The 22,456-nt window shown below is 38.0% G+C and overlaps 1 protein-coding gene across 1 annotated transcript in view; it reads right to left on the reverse strand.

The window, feature by feature from the left end:
- LOC150098264 (spatacsin) overlaps positions 1 to 22,456 on the reverse strand; it is an 891,110-nt gene that overhangs the window by 5,266 nt on the left and 863,388 nt on the right. The window contains exon 41 of the mRNA XM_090406151.1: positions 7,036 to 7,187. Within this exon, the coding sequence (XP_090262277.1) occupies positions 7,036 to 7,187 (152 nt within the window). The remainder of the gene's footprint in view (positions 1 to 7,035; positions 7,188 to 22,456) is intronic.

The following is a 22,456-nucleotide window of genomic DNA, read 5'->3' on the forward strand; positions in this document are numbered from 1 at the left end:
CAGTAACTTGCTCACATTTTATAACACAGTGACAGCTGAACTGGATAAAGGTAATGGGTTTACAGTGATTCTACTGAACCTTGCCAATGCCTTTGACAGAATACCACATGGAACTCTAATCTGTAAAGTGGAGCAGATGGGGATGGATATAGGGTTGGTGAGATGGATAGGAGGGTGGTTGATGGAGAGATATCAGAGAGTGGTTGATGGAGAGATATCAGAGAGTGGTTTATTGAGGAGTGGAGTCCAAATGAAGCCCTGTTACTAGTGGTGTGCCTCAGGGTTCTGTTCTTGGACCAATGCTATTTAATTTGTTCATTAATAATATAGAAAAGGATCTGAAAGAAACTGTTCATTTATTTGCTGATGATGCAAAGTTGGGTAGAGCAATTGTGAGTGCACAGGATGTCAAAATTTTGCAGGATGATTTGGTTAGTTTGGAGGACTGGGCTAAGGAAAATGGATGTCAATTTAATGTGGCAAAGTGTAAAGTTATGCATTTTGGTGTGAAAAGATTAGCAGCAGTATATCACATTGGTGGAACTGTACTCCAGGAGATTGATGAGGCAGGGATTTGGGAGTGTTGGTGGATAGGGAGTTGAAGTTTAGGGAGCACATTGCAAAAGTGGCTAAATCAGCTCATCAAATAACTTGGTTACTGAAAAATACTTTAACAAGCAGAGACAAAGAAGTTATTGTTCCTCTATATCGAGCCCTGATAAGATCCCATCTGGACTACTGTGCCCAGATATGGGCACTAGGGTTTCTTCTTGATGGGAAGGAGGTGGAGAGGATCTAGAGATGAGTGACCAAGATGGTGGCGAATCTGTGGAATGAACCTTATGAGAACAGATTGAAGATTTGTGGGTTGCAAAAATTGGTTGATAGGCGGAAAAGGGGTGATATGATTGAGACATTCAAATTACTGAAGGGTTTCTATAAGATTAATCCAGAAGATATTTTTGAGATTAGGACTGGTGGTGGGAGGACTAGGGGCCATACATGGAAGCTGGGCAAGAATGTGGTTAACAAGGGTATTAGTGCTAGGTTTTTTACTTGGAGAGTGGTAAATGAGTGGAATAAGCTGCCAGAGTCTGTTTTGGGGGTACTTTGACCGTGAATGAGTTCAAGGTGAGGTATGATAGATACTGTGTGAATGTCGAATAGTTGTTCTTGACATGATGTTAGGGCCTCCCTCAATGAGTCTGTCGACTCCGTGGAGTTGCCCGAAATAATAATAATAATAGTAATAATAAAAGAAGGGTGAGAACTGGTTTTTATGAGTGGAGGATGGTTGGAGCATGGAAACCATTGCCTGATGGGATGGTCAATGTGCAAACAGTGAATGGATTTAAGTAGTAGTATGATAAACTTTGGGTTGTCTAAGATTGGCCTCTCACAATGAGCCTTGTGACACCTTAGAGGAGAATTTATGGAAATAGGCAGGAACATTGAAATCATCATTGAATGGGGAACCTATAGAATAAGTAAAGCATTTGTACTCTTTAGGTAGGTACAATCTTTAGTAAAGATGGCAAATTAAATACAGAAACTGATAAAGTAATTAGCAAAGCTAGTATGGTAGAAAGTCGAATGAATAAATTTTTATGGAATAAGAGAGAAAGTGTGCGCAGTTTCGGTTGCGAAGTCTAAGTTGCGAAGCGCACAGCAAAGGCTGTGCGCTTCGCAACCATATGCCTGGGGAAGGAGTGTCCGAGGTCGATTCCCAGTCGGTGATGTGAGGAGCTGAAGGATCTTCCTCAGCCATAGCCAAGTTAGCCGGTCTCTTGGGCGTGGACAGTAGGGTTTTTTCCCCAGTTTATCCTGGGGTTTTTCATCCCGCAAAGCAGGCAAACCGGCCTTGAGAACTCAACACTACAGGACATAGGATACTCTGGGGCATAGGGCTGACCACCTTATCCTGTTAACGGTTTGGGGTACAAAGATTAATAATAAACCCTCGACACGGCAAGGTAAAAGAGGAGGGTATAATGAAGATGAGATAAGAGAGAAATTAGTCAAAACTCTAAGCTAGTTGTATATGAGACAGTGTTCAAACCAATATTAACTTATGGATTTGTTGAGAGCTGGGTTAGAAATAAAATAGTTGATCAAAGACTGGAGGCTACAGATCTGAGAATTCTAATAAAAATTAGGGGAGTGAATAGATAGCATCAAAGACAGAATCATATTAAAAATGAAAAAATTAGGAAGGAACTTAACCTTAGAATTTAATGAAGATGTGAGTACAGCTAACCTCAGGGGGTATGGTTACCTTAACAGAATGGGAGAGGAAGGGTTAGTTAAACAGGTGTTTATTGCTAGGATGGCAGGAAAAAAAGAACGACTAAGATGTAGGTGGATTGATGCAGTTAAAAGTGATTTAGAAGATAAGAATATAAGATATTAAAAATAACAGATTAATTTGGATTAAAGTTTTTGATTGGAAGTTAGTAATAATGCAAATGTTTTATGTAGTACTGTTTTGGTATCCTATACACCCCATGAGAAACATATCAGGAAGTTCATGGCAACAATGATTTCAGGTCTGAGCTTTAATATCTTATTGCACCCTCTTGTATATTTTATTATTTGAGATGGAAGGCATCAAGACTGAGTTAAGGAGGATGTATGAAGAGATTAGTAGGCTGAAGATGTGGACTCTGTGAAGAGAATGAATGTATGTGTGAGAGAAGTGCATGACAGAGGGGGTGGTGACAAGAGAATGGGAGGGATGGGAGGGAAGAGAGGAAAATGGAGAAAGTCAGTGTGGAAGCAATGATAGAAAGAAAGGAGGGAAAATGAGATAGAAGGAGGGAGGGAGAGAGAGAGTGAATAGTGCAGGGAAAGATATGAGATTGATGTTAGGGATAGTGTGGCAGAAATATGTTATCTCAGGGGCACACGTTGGTGAGTATGAGCATGCCAAACCTGAGATACCCTGATCTTACTTCCTGCAATATACACACTTGGTATATGTTATCTGTAGATTGGTCTTCTACTCTTCTTTCCTCTGCTCTCTCTTACCCCCCCCCCCCCTCTCCAGTGCTATTAGAGCAATTCAAGGAAAAGGGAGTGTATCCTCTCAAACTGTAGTTTCCACTATCTACTAAAAAGGGTAAGCCTAGTTGCCTTAAGGTGACAGCCCTACCACTAGGATACCTATCATTATGCTAGTAACTTGATATAGGGAAACATATATTATTTCAAGTCTCAATGAAATCTAAACCAGATGGAAAACATGGGAAAAGACTGCAAATTAGAAAAGATTAAGAAACTTTTGGAAAAAAAAAAAAAATGTGGAGAAATATGCTACATGGCACATTAGAAGCACAGCACATAAAGAAAGAAGAATTACATAAAATTTTTAATGAAGAAAATATAGAAATTGCAGTTACAGAAACAAAAAAGAAACTTAAAAGGAACAAAAGAAACAAAGAATTATCATATAATATATAGTGGAGTAGACACACAAATCCATGCAAAAGCTGTGTAATGATTTGGATCCATAAATCAATTAAAGGAAAAATAATTCATTATTTATACTAGAATGAAAGAATATTAGAAGTGCGATTAAAATTAAATAAAGCAAATTTAACAGTTGTTGGAGTGTATGCCCCTGAAGAAGAGAAAGAAGAGGAAAATGATGACTTTTACAAACAGTTACAAGGAATATATGAAAAATTAAATAAAGAAAACAATATGATTATAGTAGAGATCTTAATACCACAATAGGAATGACCCCCCCCCACCCCCCCCCCCCCCCACCCCCCCCCCCCCCCACCCCCCCCCCCCCCCACCCCCCCCCCCCCCCACCCCCCCCCCCCCCCACCCCCCCCCCCCCCCACCCCCCCCCCCCCCCACCCCCCCCCCCCCCCACCCCCCCCCCCCCCCACCCCCCCCCCCCCCCACCCCCCCCCCCCCCCACCCCCCCCCCCCCCCACCCCCCCCCCCCCCCACCCCCCCCCCCCCCCACCCCCCCCCCCCCCCACCCCCCCCCCCCCCCACCCCCCCCCCCCCCCACCCCCCCCCCCCCCCACCCCCCCCCCCCCCCACCCCCCCCCCCCCCCACCCCCCCCCCCCCCCACCCCCCCCCCCCCCCACCCCCCCCCCCCCCCACCCCCCCCCCCCCCCACCCCCCCCCCCCCCCACCCCCCCCCCCCCCCACCCCCCCCCCCCCCCACCCCCCCCCCCCCCCACCCCCCCCCCCCCCCACCCCCCCCCCCCCCCACCCCCCCATCACTCCTGAACACGCTATACCCATCGCATTCAATCCCACTAGCTTTATCATCTTCTGTCAGCCATGTTTCACTAATACCGACAACCTGTGGCCTGGAAGTGCCAACCATGGCCAAAAACTCTTCCTTCTTGTTCCTAATACTCCTGGCATTAGTGTACATGAATCGCAGAAGCCCATTTGTCCCATCCCTACTTTGATTCCTTATACTAATTATCCCATTCTGATTTGTTGTCCGTCGTACTCGCCCGGGCGTAATATACTCATTCATACACTTAACTGCCCCCCCTAAAGTCTGCATATCTACTCCCCCCCCTCTTAATAAATCTAGTTTCCCTGAGTCTGTACATCCACTTCCACATCATTCATCAACACTCTTTCAAGTCTCCGTACACCAACTCCATTCAAATGTAACCCATCCATCTTATATAAGTCCTTTCGCCCATCGAACTCATTCCACACATCCACAAATTCCACACCACTCTCCATGCATAACCCACGCATAAAGTCATTGGCAATTATGGGAAACATATATATAGGGAAAAATATATAGGGAAACATATATTATTTCAAGTCTCAATGAAATCTAAACCAGATGGAAAACATGGGAAAAGACTGCAAATTAGAAAAGATTAAGAAACTTTTGGAAAAAAAAAAAAAATGTGGAGAAATATGCTACATGGCACATTAGAAGCACAGCACATAAAGAAAGAAGAATTACATAAAATTTTTAATGAAGAAAATATAGAAATTGCAGTTACAGAAACAAAAAAGAAACTTAAAAGGAACAAAAGAAACAAAGAATTATCATATAATATATAGTGGAGTAGACACACAAATCCATGCAAAAGCTGTGTAATGATTTGGATCCATAAATCAATTAAAGGAAAAATAATTCATTATTTATACTAGAATGAAAGAATATTAGAAGTGCGATTAAAATTAAATAAAGCAAATTTAACAGTTGTTGGAGTGTATGCCCCTGAAGAAGAGAAAGAAGAGGAAAATGATGACTTTTACAAACAGTTACAAGGAATATATGAAAAATTAAATAAAGAAAACAATATGATTATAGTAGAGATCTTAATACCACAATAGGAATGAAAAAAATTAATAACAATATAGAAAAATTTAGAGAATCAACAGTAAACAAAAATGGAAAGTTACTCGTTGATTATATATAATAATTTTAAAATAATGAATACATACAAACTTTTGGGAGAGAGAGAGAGAGATACAATTGTTCCAATTCAGATTTGGCCAATGTAAAAGGGCTTTGCAACTTTCTTTGAAAAAGCATTCATATTTAAACCTGCTTCTATGGAGAAGATGAGCTTCATCCCACTGGATACTGCGTTTAGTGTCAATACTATGTTGTGCCAGACCACAATTTTGAGGTTTTATGTACTCTATATAATACTGATGTTCATTAATTCTTTTATTCACAGAACAGCCTATTTTCCCAAAGTATGTTAAATTACATTCATAAGGTATCTGGTAAATGCCAGCTAATATGAATGCCTTGGTATTTTTTATATTATGTTTATAATATAAAAGAAATTATTACATCAGCAGCATACATATGAAAGTCTAGGAACACACAAAAATATCATAAAAATAAAAAATTACATAAATGGGACAATGAAATAAAAACAATAACTTAAAATAAAAAGCTGGCTTTTGAAAGATGATTAAGTAGCAAAAACAAGAAGATGAAATTGAATATACAAAAAAAAAAAAAAAAAAAAAAAAAAAAGCCGGGCAATAGCCAAAATAGAAACCAGCAAGAGACACAGAGAAAGCTGGGGGAAAATTTGCATCATAACTAGAAAATGACATACAAAATAAGACCCAATGTGTATAAAATAATAAAACACATGAATGCAGATATAAAAGAAACTGCAATTAAAAACTGTGAGATAGATTTAAAAGAATTTTTGAAGGAAATTTGAAGTTCAGAGGAAATTTTGCAAAGGTTGCGAAGATGTCTCAGAGAATTGCAGTAATATTGAGAAGGCCACTGACTCGATTTGGTCATTGGGATCTGAAGAGGATGAAATACCCTTGCAGAGGGTACAAAAATTATACCAGGACTGTAGAATGTTGGTTAAACCAAGGACATGCAGAATACAGAGTTTGGTGGATAGAAGACAAGGGAAGGGAAGGATATGATTGAGACATTGAAGCCGTATAAGAGTTATTATCGAATTAACACTGGAGAAGTTTTTCATATGGTTTTTCATATAATAAAAGAAAAATAAGGAACAAATAATAAGGGGCCTAGAAGTTGCCAAAAAAAAAAAAGTACAGTAAAAGGGTAAGAAATTAGTTATTTGTATGGAGAATGAAAGGAACATGAAATGCATTGCTTCAGATTATGTTGATCTCTTATAATGAGTCTTGTGGCTTCATGGAGGTCAAGAAAATAATAATTTTCATTTTTATAAATGAATCTTTCTTTACTTCTGTACAGTATGGGGGATAAAAAAAGAAAAAAAAAGGGTTTTCTGTACTAAAAAAAAGTCTCATTGAAAGAGATTTTTAAATGTCAATCTTCTTGGACAGCTTTTTTTCACTAGTTTATACCCAGTCTTGCTAAATATGCAGTGATAATATCTAAGTAAATTTAATGAAAGCACAACAAGGACTGCCAAAAAAATATTTCATACATTACATGTATGATTAATGCCCATACGATGTCTTATAATAATAAATCATTTACATGTTGCTATATTTTAAAGAAAATTCATTATCAAAAGCATTAAAATTTTTTTTGCTTTGATTCTTTAAGAAGTTACCTTTTGGCTACATCTTCTACTATGGCTGAGTTTAATCCCAAGTGAGCTCTAAAATCTCTCAGATAATCCCAGTTACCCTGTTCAATGACATTCTGATATAAGGCTTGACTCCAAGACTGATGATGTTGGTAAGCTTCAGCTACAATATTGGCCTATGATTAAAAAAAAAAAAAAAAAAAAAAAAAAAAAAAAAAAAAACTGGTCTATAGCAAAATGCATTTTAGCTATAGTCATGATTAACTGATATATATTAACCTTATGTTGTACTTTCATTGCAACTATGACTTAATGCTGATAAGAATCCAATTTGGTAGACTAAATCCCAAATTACTAGTTCGTCCTCATTCATTCTGTAGTGGGGTAGATACCTAACAGGGTGTACCATGAGAAGATGAAGACTGGATATTAGGGCAGAATATAAATTAAAGATTGCAAGAAATTATTATACTTGGTTTAATCTTTTATCCAAGTGTAAGCAAACAAAGTTTGCACCTGAAGTATTTTCAGGGCTGGGCCAACTTGTATATAGAATAATGACTTCACATCACTTGCTTTAGTATCCCATAATGCAAAGCACATATCCTTGTGGACATGTATAATGCTATGCATTATGGGAAGGGTCACTACCCAGAGTGGTATCAACCTTTATTGAGGTGATACCAAGATTGAAGTAATGCAGAAGCCATATTTCACATATGAGTAGTCAAAAGGTGTCACACCTTATTATTAAATACTCTGGATTAGATATAGTTGTTGGAAGTTTTTCCACTTGGTTATAATATAAATTAAACATACCAAGACATTATATACTTGGTTTAATTATTATTTTTATGGCTATTTAGCCTATTTTTGTTTAGGAGTTCCCCTTTTATAATGTCATTGGCTTTTTACTCAAATTTTAGGGCATCACTGATGTTTTCTATAGACAGATATATGAAGGATGTATAGGAGGAAAAATATGGACATCCCTTTGTAGGATGTTGCTGGCTGTCTTCTTATTCAGCGGCATCCTGGCATGTGGTGATATACATTCATCTGCTGTTAAAGGAAGGAAGTATGATTGAAAGGAAGGAGAGTTAGAAAAGTGAAGATAGAGATATGTGGGAGAATTATTGGTGAGGCAAGGGATATGTGAACGTTTCGAAAAACCCAAGTTTTTTATTATTAAAAGTGGGCAGAGAATACTTCGGGAGGGGAGTGAAATTAGAAATTCTTTTTGGGAAGGGAAAAGATATGATGGGATAAGATCAGGGGTTACTTGGTTTAATCCTTCATCCAAGTGTCAGCAAACAAAGTTTGCACTTGAAGTATTTTCAGAACTGGGGCAACTCACATACAGAAGCTAATGACTTCATATCACTTGCCTTAGTATTCCATAATGCAAAGCACATATCTTTGCAGACATGTATAATGCTATGCATTATGGGATAGGTCACTATCCAAACTGGTTTTGACCTTTATTGAGGTCTCATCAGTACTTCAACCTTAGTATCACATCTTGGTCTGGCTACCACTGATGAGACCTCAATAAAGATCAAAACCGGTCTGGATAGTGATCCTTCCCATAATGCATAGCATTATACATGTCCACAAGGATATATGCTTTGCATTATGATACTAAGGCAAGTGATGTGAAGTCATTAGCTTCTATATACAAGTTGCCCCATCCCTGAAAATACTTCAGGTGCAAACTTTGTTTGCTTACACTTGGATAAAGGATTAAACCAAGTATATAATTTCTTGGAATCTTTAATTTATATTATAACCAAGTGGAAAAACTTCCAACAATTAGGTCAGAAGCCCAAGTCAGATTTTTCCACTCCTCAAATGGTTATGTGGGGGTTGCACCAGTTACCATGTTTTCAGCACATTAGTAATGATGTAACTTTCTCATTTAATATGGTATGGTAAAAAAAAAAAAACAGTAGTGAACTTCAACACCCCTTCAGTACACGCAATGTGATATGTCATTTGACTGCATGCACATTAATAGAAGAGCAAGTGTAGAGTCTACACCAGGGGTCTCCAAACTACGGCCGATATGATTTTATCTGGCCCACCAATTGGACTAATTTTTCAGTAAGAATCTGCAAAAAACAAAACAAAACAAAACACAGGAGTGTTGATAGATTTCAAATGCATCAATTAAAATTATGTTCAAAATATATTCCCAAATAGCAAAAAGTAACTGTAATCCAAGTTATGGTCTTTCTGACTGTAAAAGGTCGGTTAAAATGGACTAACAAAGAAAAAAAATTCAAAACGAAATAAGAAAGTTACATCCAAATAAACTTTTTTATCAACAAAAAAAATCTATGTCGCATGAAATAAGAACACTTAAAAAAGTCGGTAAAAGCACGGTTAAAATGAACTAGCGAGCAAAAAACGAAATAAAAACAAAATTTCCCGATCTGTATTCATTGACAAAAAACTCAAAGTTATATGAAATTAAAAAAAAAGTTACATGTAAATCATTGGTGTATATTCAGTTGAAAAACTAACGACTAGCAAAAATGTAAACAAATTGTTTCTCGAACGTAAAAAAATGAATTCCGCTATTTCGAAAAAAAAAAGTAACAGTTTGCACGTAGAAATTGTCGTGATAAGATTTTTTTTTTATTTTTTAAAATTATTTATAAATTTATTCTCTTTTATAGGGTTAACATGGATGGGAAAAAGAAAAGAAAAGTTGACCATGAATGTCGTGTGTTTAATGAAGAATGGGGCGTAAAATACTTCTTCATACAATCGAACTCAAAGGATAAAGTTGTATGTCTCATTTGTAAAGACACTGTTGCTGTGTTGAAAGAATACAATATATGCCGCCGCTATGAAACAAAACACGTTTCAACGTTTTCACAATTTAGAGAAAAGGAGCCTTCAGATAAATTTGAATCACTATGTCGTTGTTTGCGTTCTCAGCAAGGCTTATTTATGAAAGAAAACTCAGAAAATGAAGCCTTAACCTTGGTAAGCTACAAGGTTGCTTATGTGTCGGCTAAAAAAGGAAAACCATTCATCGATGGCAATATCATCAAAGAATGTATGATGGAAGCAGTGGCTGAGTTATTCCCAGAAAAACTTAATATTTTTAAAATAATAAGTCTTTCACCAAATACTATTGCTTGTCAGGTCGAAAATATGGGAAATAACATTATCCAGCAAGTTGTAGGCAAAGCACAATGTTTTAGTCGGTATTCTCTCACGCTGGATGAATCAACTGATGTTTGTAATACCTTGCAACTCGTAGTATTTTTATGTGGCATTGACGATGAACTTAACGTCACACAGGAATTAGTGTCACTTCGCAGCATGCATGGTACTACAACAGGAGAAGTGCCTCACAAAAGCTTGTGAGGATGCAGAAACATCAAAACCCATGTTTCTTCACTGTGTTATCCACCAACAATCACTTTGTGGAAAATACGTTGATATGAGCTGTGTCTTGAAACCTGTTATTTCTATGGTAAATTTCATTCGCTTTCATGCACTTAATCATTGCCAGTTTAAGTCTTTTCTCGAGGAATGTGATTCTGAGCATGTTGACTTGACATATTATACTGCAGTTCGCTGGCTTAGCTGTGGAAAGGTTCTTTCATGCTTCTTTCATCTCAGGAATGAAATTGATATATTTCTTACCAAGAAAAACAGTTACGAACCACTTTTATCAGATACCGAGTGGGTTTGGAAATTGGCATTTTTTGCAGATCTGGTGAACCACATGAACAATTTGAATTTAAAGTTGCAGGGTGAAAATAACTTAGTTTGTGATTTATTATCTCATATCAAGGCATTCAGAGCAAAGTTGATACTTCTGGAAGGGCAGGTGAAAAATTGTAACTTTGCTCATATGCCATACTGTGCAGAATTGCATAAAAAGGGTGAAGCAGAATTTCCTTTCTCGTTTGCAAATTTAGTTATTTCAGATCTTAAATAACAATTTCAGAAGCAATTTGCTGATTTGGATGCCAATGCTAGGGAAATAAGATTGTTTCAAAATCTGTTTGGCTGTGTTGTTACTGATGTCCCAAGTCAACTTCAAATGGAAATTATTGAACTTCAGGCAAATGAACATATTAAAGATAAATACAAGGAAGGAAACTTGATCGATTTTTATAAATTTTTGAACTCTGAGCAGTTCCCAAATTTGAAGAAATTTGCTTGTAAATTTATCTCTATTTTTGGGACAACGTATCTTTGCGAACAAACTTTTTCCCGAATGAAATATATCAAGTCAAAATACAGGGCAAATTTATCTGATGAACATTTGAAATCGCTACTTGTAATTAGCACTTCAAAATTTGAACCTGAGTTTAATAAGATTTTAAAAACACAAACACAGTTACATCATTCACATTAATGGTTTTATTATAATTTGTGATAAAAATATGAGAATTTGCTGATAGTGTTTGTTGTCATTAATATACGATAATTTAATCTCACATACTCTATAATCAGTTTTTATCTGCTTTCAATAAAACTCATATATCTGGTTCTATTCTAGAGCTTTTTATTACTACGGCCCACTGAACAGTGCTGAAGTACCCAATGTGGCCCTCACGGCGAAAAGTTTGGAGACCACTGGTCTACACCATTACATTTAGCTGTACCAATGGTGTTGATAGTGAAAGAAAAAATGTTTATTGTTGAACATTATTTTCATTCACATGGAGTTGGTAAAGCAAATGGTTCAAGTTTATGACATGTTTGTGAGCAGTTTTTTCATTGTTTTTGTAAGTGTTCAGGTTAGAGAATCAGAGTGAATCAGAATCCCTAAAAAATAGTGTCATCATTGCCTTAATTGACAGGTTCCGATGTACCAGGAGTGTTCTGCAATGCAGAGAGCATTCAAGGAGACCACAACCTGTTAACACAAATGAGAATTATAAGCGTGTGCTGGAGCAAGTATTACAGTCTCCAAAATGCAGTCAGTGCCAAACAGCAGTAAAACTTGGAATACTGAAGCGGTCACTACAGAGAATCCTTAAGAAGTTGGGTGCTTTTTTGCATGTCATTCAGGTGAGGGTCAGTATTTAATAGCAATGGATTATGCTGCATGGGAGGAATATTGTACATGTGTGCTGACCAATGTCTATAAGAATCCGTCCTTCCTCCATAATGTCTGGCTCTCAGATGAAGCACGTTTCCATCTAAGCAGTCATGTAAACAGATGAACCCATAGGTTTCTTGAGACCTGAATTTGGCTAGAACCTCTTCACAGTGAGAAGGCCACCACACAGTGTGCAGTTTACGGCCATGGCATAATTGGGTCCTACTGAACAGTGCTGAAGAGGGTGGTGTAACAACAGTGACCTTGAATAGCAAACGCTACATCGAGAATTGTGCTAGTTCCGTTCACCCAGGATGTGCAGTGCAAAAAACATTCCATTTTGTGCACAGGTATTCCAACAGGATGGAGCAACCTGTCACACATCATGTGGTTCTAGAGCCTATCTATCAGAACACTTACCCGGAGGCTCATTTCGAGGTTCACAGAATTCTCGTACTCTTCATGTTCTCCTGTTCTCACATGATGCCTTCATTTGGAGTATGTTGAAGGAATGGGTTTTCCACCATGATCTGCCTTCAAACCTTGATGAACTAAAGGATAAAATTGCACAACAATGTCCAGCAGATGTCCCAACCCTTGTTCTCCAAGATGAACAGAGAACCTTCGCATGCACTATGAAACCTGTATTGAAAGACATGGTGCACATTTTGAGCAGGTAATCTACTATCATTAATTCTTTCTTTTAGGGTTACACGGTGATCAGCACTCATATTTGTAGATTTAGGGACTCAAAAACATTTATTTATTTATTTTATTTTATTTTTTTTTTTCATTTGTTTTCCTTTCTATCACTAGAGGTCAGGCTAGAAAAAAGATTTATTAACTACGTAGATTTAGTTTACTGGTATAGAAAGCATGAGCATGTAGCTTGGTTCTGCATACAGTTGTATTCTTCCGATGATGACCTCGATATAGAGGTCGAAACGTCAAGTTTTATTTTATTTGTAATTAATAAAATAATCTGTTCAACACGTGTGTTTTTGAGTCCCTAAATCTACAAATATGAGTACTATCATTAATGCTTTATTCATTCAAGATTCCACCGATAATTGTGGGTGTACATATCATCATGTGTAAACATATCTTTCTTTATTAATAAACCAGTTTATTCCATAACATTTATTCAGTACTGTTTTTCGGTGTTACTGTACTATCATCAGGATAATGATCAACTTTACATTAATTAGTATTAACTTCCTATAAACAATTTTTCTCCAAGTTCAGGACTATACTATTATTAATTTTATATTTCTGTCTTATAAGGCACTTCTAACACCATCAGTCCACTTTGGTCTTCTTTTGAGTCTTTTTCCTGCCATCAAATACCTGTTTTGCTAGCCTTTCTTCTTCTTCCATCACTGTAAATTAGTTCTGTGAGTACAAACACACACACACACACACACACACACACACACACACACACACACACACACACACACACACACACACACACACACACACACACACACAGTGAATGTTAACAGTATCAAGTTCTTTCCTAACCTTTGCATTTTTCTTATCATTGATCTGGTGCTTTACAGTAGTACCCACTTATCTGCGAATTCGCTTTCCACAGTTTCAATTACTCATTGTAAACACTGGTCTGAAAACATTAAATGGAAAATTCTAGACATAAACAATTCATAAGCTTTAAATTGAGCGCCATCCCTCCTGGGACGTGAATCATTCCTTAGTGCAGCGTATCCAAGTGTACTGTATGAGCTACTGCCTGTTAGTCAGTAGCTGTCTCCGTTGTTATTACACAGGCATCTCTCTTTGAAACTATTGAAACCCATCCATTCATTCACCACTCTCCAAGTGAAAAATCTAGTCCTCATGTTGTTGTTAACCATACCCCTTACCCAATTTCCAGGGATGACCTCTTGTTCTGCCTACACTAGCCAAGTTCCGAAACATTTTCCCTACATCAATCCCATAAAATCCTTTCAGTAACTTAAATGTTTCTATCATATCCTCATCCCCCCTATTAACCACTTTTTGCAAGCTCTCCCTCCATCTATTCTCATATTAAGCATTCCACAAACTACTCATCATCTTGACCACTCACCTCTGGATCCTCTCCACCACTTTCTCATCCCCAAGAAATCCGGGTGACCTGACTAATCCAGATGTGGTCATATCAAGGATTTATAAAGAGGAACCATAAATCCCTTATATCAGCTTGTTAGTGTGTTCTTGAACAACCAAGTAATCCTGTGAGCTACCCTGGCGACTTTAGCAACATGACCTCTAAACTTCAGCTCTTTATCCACTACTACTCCCAAATCACTGGCTTCATCAATTTCCTGGAGTATAGTTCCCTCAATGTGGTACACAGCTTGTAATCTTAGTAACCTTTGTATCCCAAAATGCATAGCTTTACACTTTTCCACAGTTATTAGATCGACTGTTGTGGTATCGCAGCTTGTGTTCAAGTAACCCTTAATAATGGCCCTAAAGTGCTAGAGTAGTGATGCTGACAATTCAGATAAGCCATAAAGTGCTTCCTTTAAGTGAAACAGTGATAAAAATAGTTCTCTACTTCATAAGGAATGAAAAAAAAAAAAAATCGTATGCTGAAGTTACTAAAATTCCATTCACATAACTTTTATTACAGTATATTGTATTAATTGTTCTATTCTATTATTTGTTATTCTTGTTGATCTCTTACTGTGCCTAATTTATAAATTAAACTTTATCATAGGTATGTATGCAGAGAAAAAAAAATAGCACACACACACACACACACACACACACACATATATATATATAGGGTTCAGTACCATTAGCGGTTTGGGGTGGCCGATTAAAACATGAATGATGGTTAATCCAGTACTGTAGATCTCACACATAAGTCATGACTATGACTTATGAGGAGCTGAGTAAGAAAAACTTCCTCTTTACTGTCCCTGCACAGACTAGACTGCCACAATTTGATTTTGGGCATAATCTGATAGAACTTGTTGTTCATCTCTCTATTCCACAATGACTGCACTGGGATAAAAGTCTGTCTAATGACCTGCTTGCAGTTGATGTAGGGAATACATAACTGATGAGAGAGCTTGAGAAATGAAATGACTCAATGCAGTATTTGCAGCCTTGTTTCCCTTAATCCCAACATGGCTTGGGATTCAACAGAAGCACACATTCAAATAACTTCCATATCTGAGAAAGGATATGTTGGATACAAGAGAGCCTAAAATATTTCTGTTGTTCTTGTAAGCAGCTCTGTGAATCTGTATATGTAATGCACCTTAAAGTAGCTTTGCAATCAAATGTAGTTTAAAGCAAGCTCTATAGCACACAGTTTAGTAGTGAAATTGTTGTTGCATTCCACTGGAATCTGAGCAGATATTGTGATGTCTGGAGAGACAACAGAATTAGATCCACTGATTTTGAACCATCCATATAGACAGGAACAAAATCAGAGTATTCTATGTGCTTGAAAGAGCTGCTGGGACAACTGCTATGTGTCACATGAAAGAGTGCTATATGTCTCCATGCAGGAAAAGCTGCATGGTGACATGTATGGTGGTAGTATATTTGATGGCATCTATGCAGCATTGCCTAACCTAATCACTAGAGCTTCTAAGAGTGTCTTTGTTTGCAAACCAAAGGGTCATATGACAGTCGGATGAGTGTTGTACAAATTCTCACACCATGGGCAAAAAAAGTTGACCACATGGAATTGGTATGCAGGGATTTTATTTTTATATTATATTAAGAGAGATAACTGTTTCCACTGAAGTGATAAGGGTAGTTCATTTGCTTCAACATATAGACCAGGAATTGGTGAAGTTCAAAATGCTTCAGTTGCAATGCTTATGGCTTGATGGTAGATAGGGTCCAACCATAATAAATTTAGTTTAATCCTTTATCCAAGTGTAAATTGCACCTGAAATATCTTCAGGACTGAGGCAACTCGTGGTAAAGGTGGATCAAGCTCTCATCACTACTTGTCTTAGTATCTCCCATGATGCAAAGCACATCTCCTCGCAGACATGTATAATGCTATGCATTAAGGGAAGAGCCACTACTCAGACTGTTTTGACCTTTGTTGAGGTCTCATCGGTGGGAGCCAGACCCAGATAATGCTATGCATTAAGGGAAGGGCCACTACCCAGACTGGTTTTGACCTTTATTGAGGTCTCGTCAGTGGGAGCCAGACCCAGAGGTGGTGATATTAAGGTGGAAGCAATGGAGAAGTCATATTTACCTATACGAGTTGCCAAAAGGTGTCTCACCTTATTATTAAATTACAAAAAAAACAAAACAAAACAAAGATGTTGGAAGTTTTTTCCCACTTGGTTAGACTATAATATAATAATTAATAATATATTATATATATATATATATATATTATATAATATATATAATATAATAATTAAACGGAATTTATTATAGTCTAACCAAGTGAGAAAAAACTTCAACAGGGTCCAACCATTGCAGGGTACTATCTCTTGCAGAAGTATAGACTTGGTAATACACATAATCAAGTTTTCATGTAATCAGTGCATGATGATACAATCAAAGCAACAATCGTCTGTTGGCACTGCAAGAGGTGGAAGAGAGGATGTGAAGGATGTTCATTGCTTTATGGCATCTTACAGATAGCATATGTGATGTAGGAAAGTGAGTTTTTTTTTTTTTTTTGTCAAATATGAGTTCCAAGAACTTGGCTTAAGTTGCATCTGAGATTATCATTTATCCTAGTTAACTAGGTTAGAATGAAGACCACATCTGTGGCAAATATGCACACAGACTGTCTTCTTGTGTGAAAATCTGAACCACTTAACAAGCATCCATTTTGAAAGATGGTCATCAGTTGCTGTCTTTCTGTAACCCTCACATTACATGAATAACAGAAGATGGTAAATTCATACACACATAGGGCATTACTTGCATTTGGAGGGAGTTGTCCAATTATCAAGTCAACCCTGAATGCAAAAAAGTATGATACTTAAAACTGAACATTGTGGGAGTTCCTCCTCTTGAGTCAGCAGAATAGGTTTGCACTCAATGGTCAGCACCCAAGAATTAATGGTTACTTAATGGTCAGCACCCAAGAATCCAGTTCACTACACAAAAAATAATAATAGCTTGTCTTTTCTGAATACTAATCACACACACCTTCCCAATGGCATTCTGTTTTTCTCAGTTTACAGAAAATTGACTCATATACATACACAACTACTACAGTGCCAAAAAGATTGACAAAATAGTTGTTCCTCTCATCATCTCACATCTCTCTCAACATATCTTAACACTCCTCTATCCAGGCAACTCAGTAAAATTAGTCAGCTTGTTAAAAAAAAATCTCTGCACTGCTTTCAAACCTCATTTGAAACCCGTCAACTCTTATTCACTCTCCTAAAGATTCTTACCTCCCCACCCCCTAAATATCATCGATCCCTTCAATTTTGCCATCTATACCAGTTACTTTACTTGTTAGAATGCTATATAAATAGATAGTGCGTACAGCCATGGACTCTGCCCTGAGTCCATCCCCCACCCCCTCCCTGTTTTAGTGCTTATAAGGTTCCATGTTCATGCAATTGCCAGCCTGTTTTTTATTTTATTTTTTATGTTGTGCCCATACACAAGAGGTTGGTTGATTAACCTATAGTACATTAGTACCGTGTATGGGTTGGGAAAGGAGGAACTTGTTTACATTTGATTTAAATGACTGTAAATTGTATTCCTTGGGAAACACAGCAGGAGGGAAGACTGTTCCACAGTGCAGCAGTTGCAGGGATGAAGGAGGAGGAAAATAAACTTGTTCTGTTTGTTTCTAGGTGTACTGTGAAGGGATGTTGAACAGCAGCTGCATGTGTTCCAATGAGTTTAGTACTGAGTGGAGGAATTATTGATGTTATTTCAGATGAGCATTTTTCCATGGAAATATTTGTAGAATATACATATTGCAGAAACCAAACGTCGGTATGAAAGTGGGGGAGAGACTTGGCAAGATATGGGTCATTAATAAGTCTAATTGCTCTCCTCTGTATTGAGTCAAGCATTATGAGGGAGCTTTTAGGAGCCCTACCCCATATGTGGGAGCAGTATTCAACAGCTGGGCAGATTTGTGATTTGAATAATGTTAACAGCTGTTCAGGGGTGAAGTAATATCTTGAGTGAAAGAGAAATCCAATTTTTTTTTGAAGCTGAGGATGCAATGGTTGTGATGTATTTATGCCAGGAGAGGTTTGATGACAGGGTAATTCCAAGAAGGGAGATCTCAAACTGTCTGGAAATTTGGGTATTGTCAAAAAGGATACAGGAAAAAAATAGTTCTTTTTTTATGGGAAATAGGACAGAACTGGATTTTATTAGCAATGAAATTGATGAGGTTATTCGAACCCCATTGTAGGATGGCACGGTTTGAAAGAGTAGGTTTATCAAATGAAAGCGAGGAGTGTAATGTGCTGTTGTCTGCAAAACTGTGTATTGGGTTGGAGGTCAACTGAAGTAGGTTGTTGATATATAGCAGGAAGAGGGTTGGTGAGAGGACAGAACCTTGTGAAACCTCAGCATTAGTTGAATGGTGAGAGGATAAGGAACCATCTATCATTACACATATTGTGCATCCAGATAGAAGCTGGCAATCCAACTGCAGAAGTCCTGGGACAGACCAAATAATGGGAGTTTACTTAGTAAGCCTTTGTACCAGACCTGGTCCAAAGCTTTGGAGATATCAAGTGCAACCAGTTAAAATTCATGAAACTTCTCCATGGCATTTGTCCAGAGATGGGTGATATATGTGAGTAGATCTCCTGTTGATCGGCAGTGAAGGAATCTGTACTGGCGGTTGCTTAATAGCTCGGTGCCTTCAAGGTAGTGTAGGAGTTTGGAATTGATGGTTTTCTCCATTATTATAGATAAGACTGAAGTGATTGAGATAGGTGGTAGTTAGATGGCAGTGATTTGTCACTCTTCTTGGGAATGCTTGAATATAGGCTAGTTCCAGGCTGAGGGATAGATACCAGTGGAGTAAGAGAGTATATACAGGAGTCAGTTCTGGTCTAACCTTCATGACAATTGGAGGAATGTCATCAGTTCCAGGAAACTTTTTTTGTGTCTAATTTACACAATATTTACTGGATCTGTGGAATAGTTGGGGGACATCTACCATTGTCAGTTATGCATGCATTGGAGGCCAGGAGTTTGGCTTTTTCTGTGAGTGAAGATGCAATAAAGCCATCTGGATATGATAAGGATGGGAATAGTCTCTTTTGAGCAAGAGATCAAAAGGCTCTGCTGCTGTTTGGGCAGGCTGCAAGTTTCCTGCTTTCTGCTCTTTCAAACTCTGTTTTGGAAGCATTGATAGTTTTCTGGAATGCATTTTGGGCTTGAATATAAGCACTAAAGGAGGATGGAGTTCTTGATGTAAGCCAGTTGTGGTGTGATTGATTTTTCATATGTACAGCCTTTGCATATCTTTTAGAGACTCGTGCTTTACTCAGGGTATGGGAGTTCAGAGTAGTGTGGGGAGTGTGGAATGTGGCATAGAAGTTGTGGAGGCTGTCCCACTTGGCACTGTTATAATGTCAAACTACTCTTGTATGGGAGCGTCTGTGTGTAAGTGTTGTTGCATGGGGGAGGGGGATGAGCACTAGACTGTGGTCAGAATTACCCAGGGGGGGCTCACTACTTTCACTGCGTACTTGGAGGGGTCATCGGTGAGGAAGAGATCTAGGGTGTTTGGGGAGTGGTTCGCGTTATCTGGTATTGTGGTCGGCATCTGAACAAGTTTCCTAAGGTCGGTTGGCCAACTGGTTAGTCTATCCACTCTCCAGCCAAAAGGCTGCAGGTTCAAATTCACGCATGGGCATGAATGTTTGTGACTGTCTGTGAAAATATTGGTGGTGGTAGGCGGTAGATGGCATTGGTGTAGATGATGATGATAGCTCTGATTTTCTGTAGTTGGTGGAGTGGTTCGCGTTATCTGAGTGGTGGAGACAGAAAGCTGTAGAGTAGCTGCCCTCCCTCGATGAGTCTTTGAACTCCCTGGAGGTGTCACGTAATAATAATAATAATAATATGGACAAGCTGGGAAATATGCCGACATCTGCCTTGGAGAACATAAAACATACATACTGCCATAATTTCAGTTACGACTTGCTGAAGCAAGATACCTTGTATCTTGCTGAATTTTTTGGATATTGGATATATATTGGATACCTTGCACAGAATTAAATGGGAAAAAAAAAAAAAAACTTCTGTGCCTCACTGCAGCAATTACTTGCAAGTTTTTTTTTTTTTTTTAGAATCAGCAGCAGATTTAAAAAACCAACTTAATCTAAATAAATACTGCTATGTTAAATTTCCCAAGAAGACTTGGGAAACAATAATTCTCAGGTTTCCTACCCAACAACTAAGGCTAGCCAACAGCACCCATAGAAGTTCATAGGACTTTAAGCTTATTATAGTCTAACTTCTTTCAGTTATTGTTTTGAGCATGCTTTTTTGTGTGTGTTATTACAATTTTTATATTGTATCGAAGATGATGTTTTTGTGACAGAGGCATAATGTTAGAATGATGAAACCAGTGTTTAATCATTTCTCTGTGCTACATTCATTCAATTACATTTATGAGTAAGATCAACATTTTTCAATCATATCGAGAATCATCAAGTACTAGTGTATCATTACCCTGATCCACTTGAGTGATGATGATATTCTGGTGTTGATGCAGCTGTTTCAGTGCGGTGAGTTTTGCATACAATATATTTTAGGAGTCTCTGCAGATTTTAAAATGTTGGCTACATCTAGCTGGATATTATTAGTGATACAAGTAAAGCCTGTGTATTTGCTTTGGAGCTAAGGTAAAGTTACAACCAAGGTTGAGAGCACGAATAGCAGCATTTTTGAGCTGAAAGGATAGCAAGCCAAGTCGATCACAATTTTTCATGGAGGCAAAGGAGGATATTATATTTCTTGACTAGATTATAGAATTTTAATTTTTGGAGATGGCAGACCTTCCTTTTTTGAAATTCTTTTTATGCAGAAGCATCAGAAACATTAAAGTTTGAAAACCATCTGAAGCTCAGCATTATCATACTGAACAGCTTATCAAGTAGTGTTTGAATATTGTTGTTTGTGTTGGCTAAACAAGGTGCACATTGAGCTGATTTTCTCCCATAAAAGAACAGAGCTAGTATTACAGTAGATATGGAAAGCATTTGGGCACTTAAATTTGGACTCGATTTTAACACAAGGAATGAAAGTCTGTTCAGTACTGCTAATCTGTGTTTAAATTTACCAAAACTGCATTCTTTATGTGCTATATCACATTTCTCATAAGATAAATAATCTGATATGGCCATATTGTTTGAGCACATTCATATTTCTGACATTTAAAACATTTTAGTTGATTAGGAATATAGAAACTAACAGGACAGTTAAGATATCCTGCTTTAATTGATGTTGGAGGTTTGGAATCAAAAATAAGTATGATATTACTGGTTTCAACTAGGTGTCCATCCCTAAGTATCAGGATGAATCTCATATCTGTTATTCCTCACTCTTTAAGCTCAGAATATATACATCCAATCTGAAACATCAAAGAGATCCCATTCTCATCTGAAGAAGAGTTGTTTCATGAGGAGTTATCATAATTCGTGAATATTCCTACCAAATATAGTTGTTTGGAGCAGTGTTTGTGAATGTTCTTGACATGGAATTAAACAAGATTATCAACAGAACATAGCTTTTTCACTGTTTGGGGAGTTCCTGCCAGTCCTTTTAAACCTTTTATGCTGGCCTGGTTGGTCGAGTGGTTAGCGTATCTGCTCTCCAGCCAAAAGACTGCAGGTTCAAATACCACCGTGGGCATGGATGTTTGTGATTGTCTTTGGAAATACTAGTGGTGGTGGTGAGTAGTAGATGGCATTGGTGAACTGAATGGTGGAGACAGAGTTGTAGAGTAGGTGCCCTCCCTCAACGAGTCTTTGGACTCCCTGGAGGTGTCATGTAATAATAATAATTTATTTATTTTTATGACAAAAGGAATACAAAACATCTACAGGTCAGTGTCCAAGCTGGAAAGCCAATCCAGGGCCTCATCAGTCACCTTGTGGATGTCCTGAAGGCCACTACCATGAAATTGACGTCTTGGGCAGTCGTTCACAATATGCATAATCGTCTGAGCCATGGGAGAACAATCACAATAAAGGTGGTCTAACAGCCTCCATTTATATGTAGTATGTAGCCACATCTGCCCTGGTTAGTTCTGATCCTGTTGATAGATGACCAAAACTTCCTAGGAAGAGAAACCAGGCTGTGGAGCACAGGTAGTGTTTCTTCTACCAGGATCTTCTACCAGGAAGCCGTTTGTTGGACCAGTATTCT

The sequence above is a fragment of the Typopeltis vanoorti genome, chromosome 16, assembly GCF_054136105.1.
Source record: "Typopeltis vanoorti isolate ZY-2024b chromosome 16, IOZ_Tvanoo_1.0, whole genome shotgun sequence".
In the NCBI taxonomy this organism is placed as follows: domain Eukaryota; kingdom Metazoa; phylum Arthropoda; class Arachnida; order Uropygi; family Thelyphonidae; genus Typopeltis; species Typopeltis vanoorti.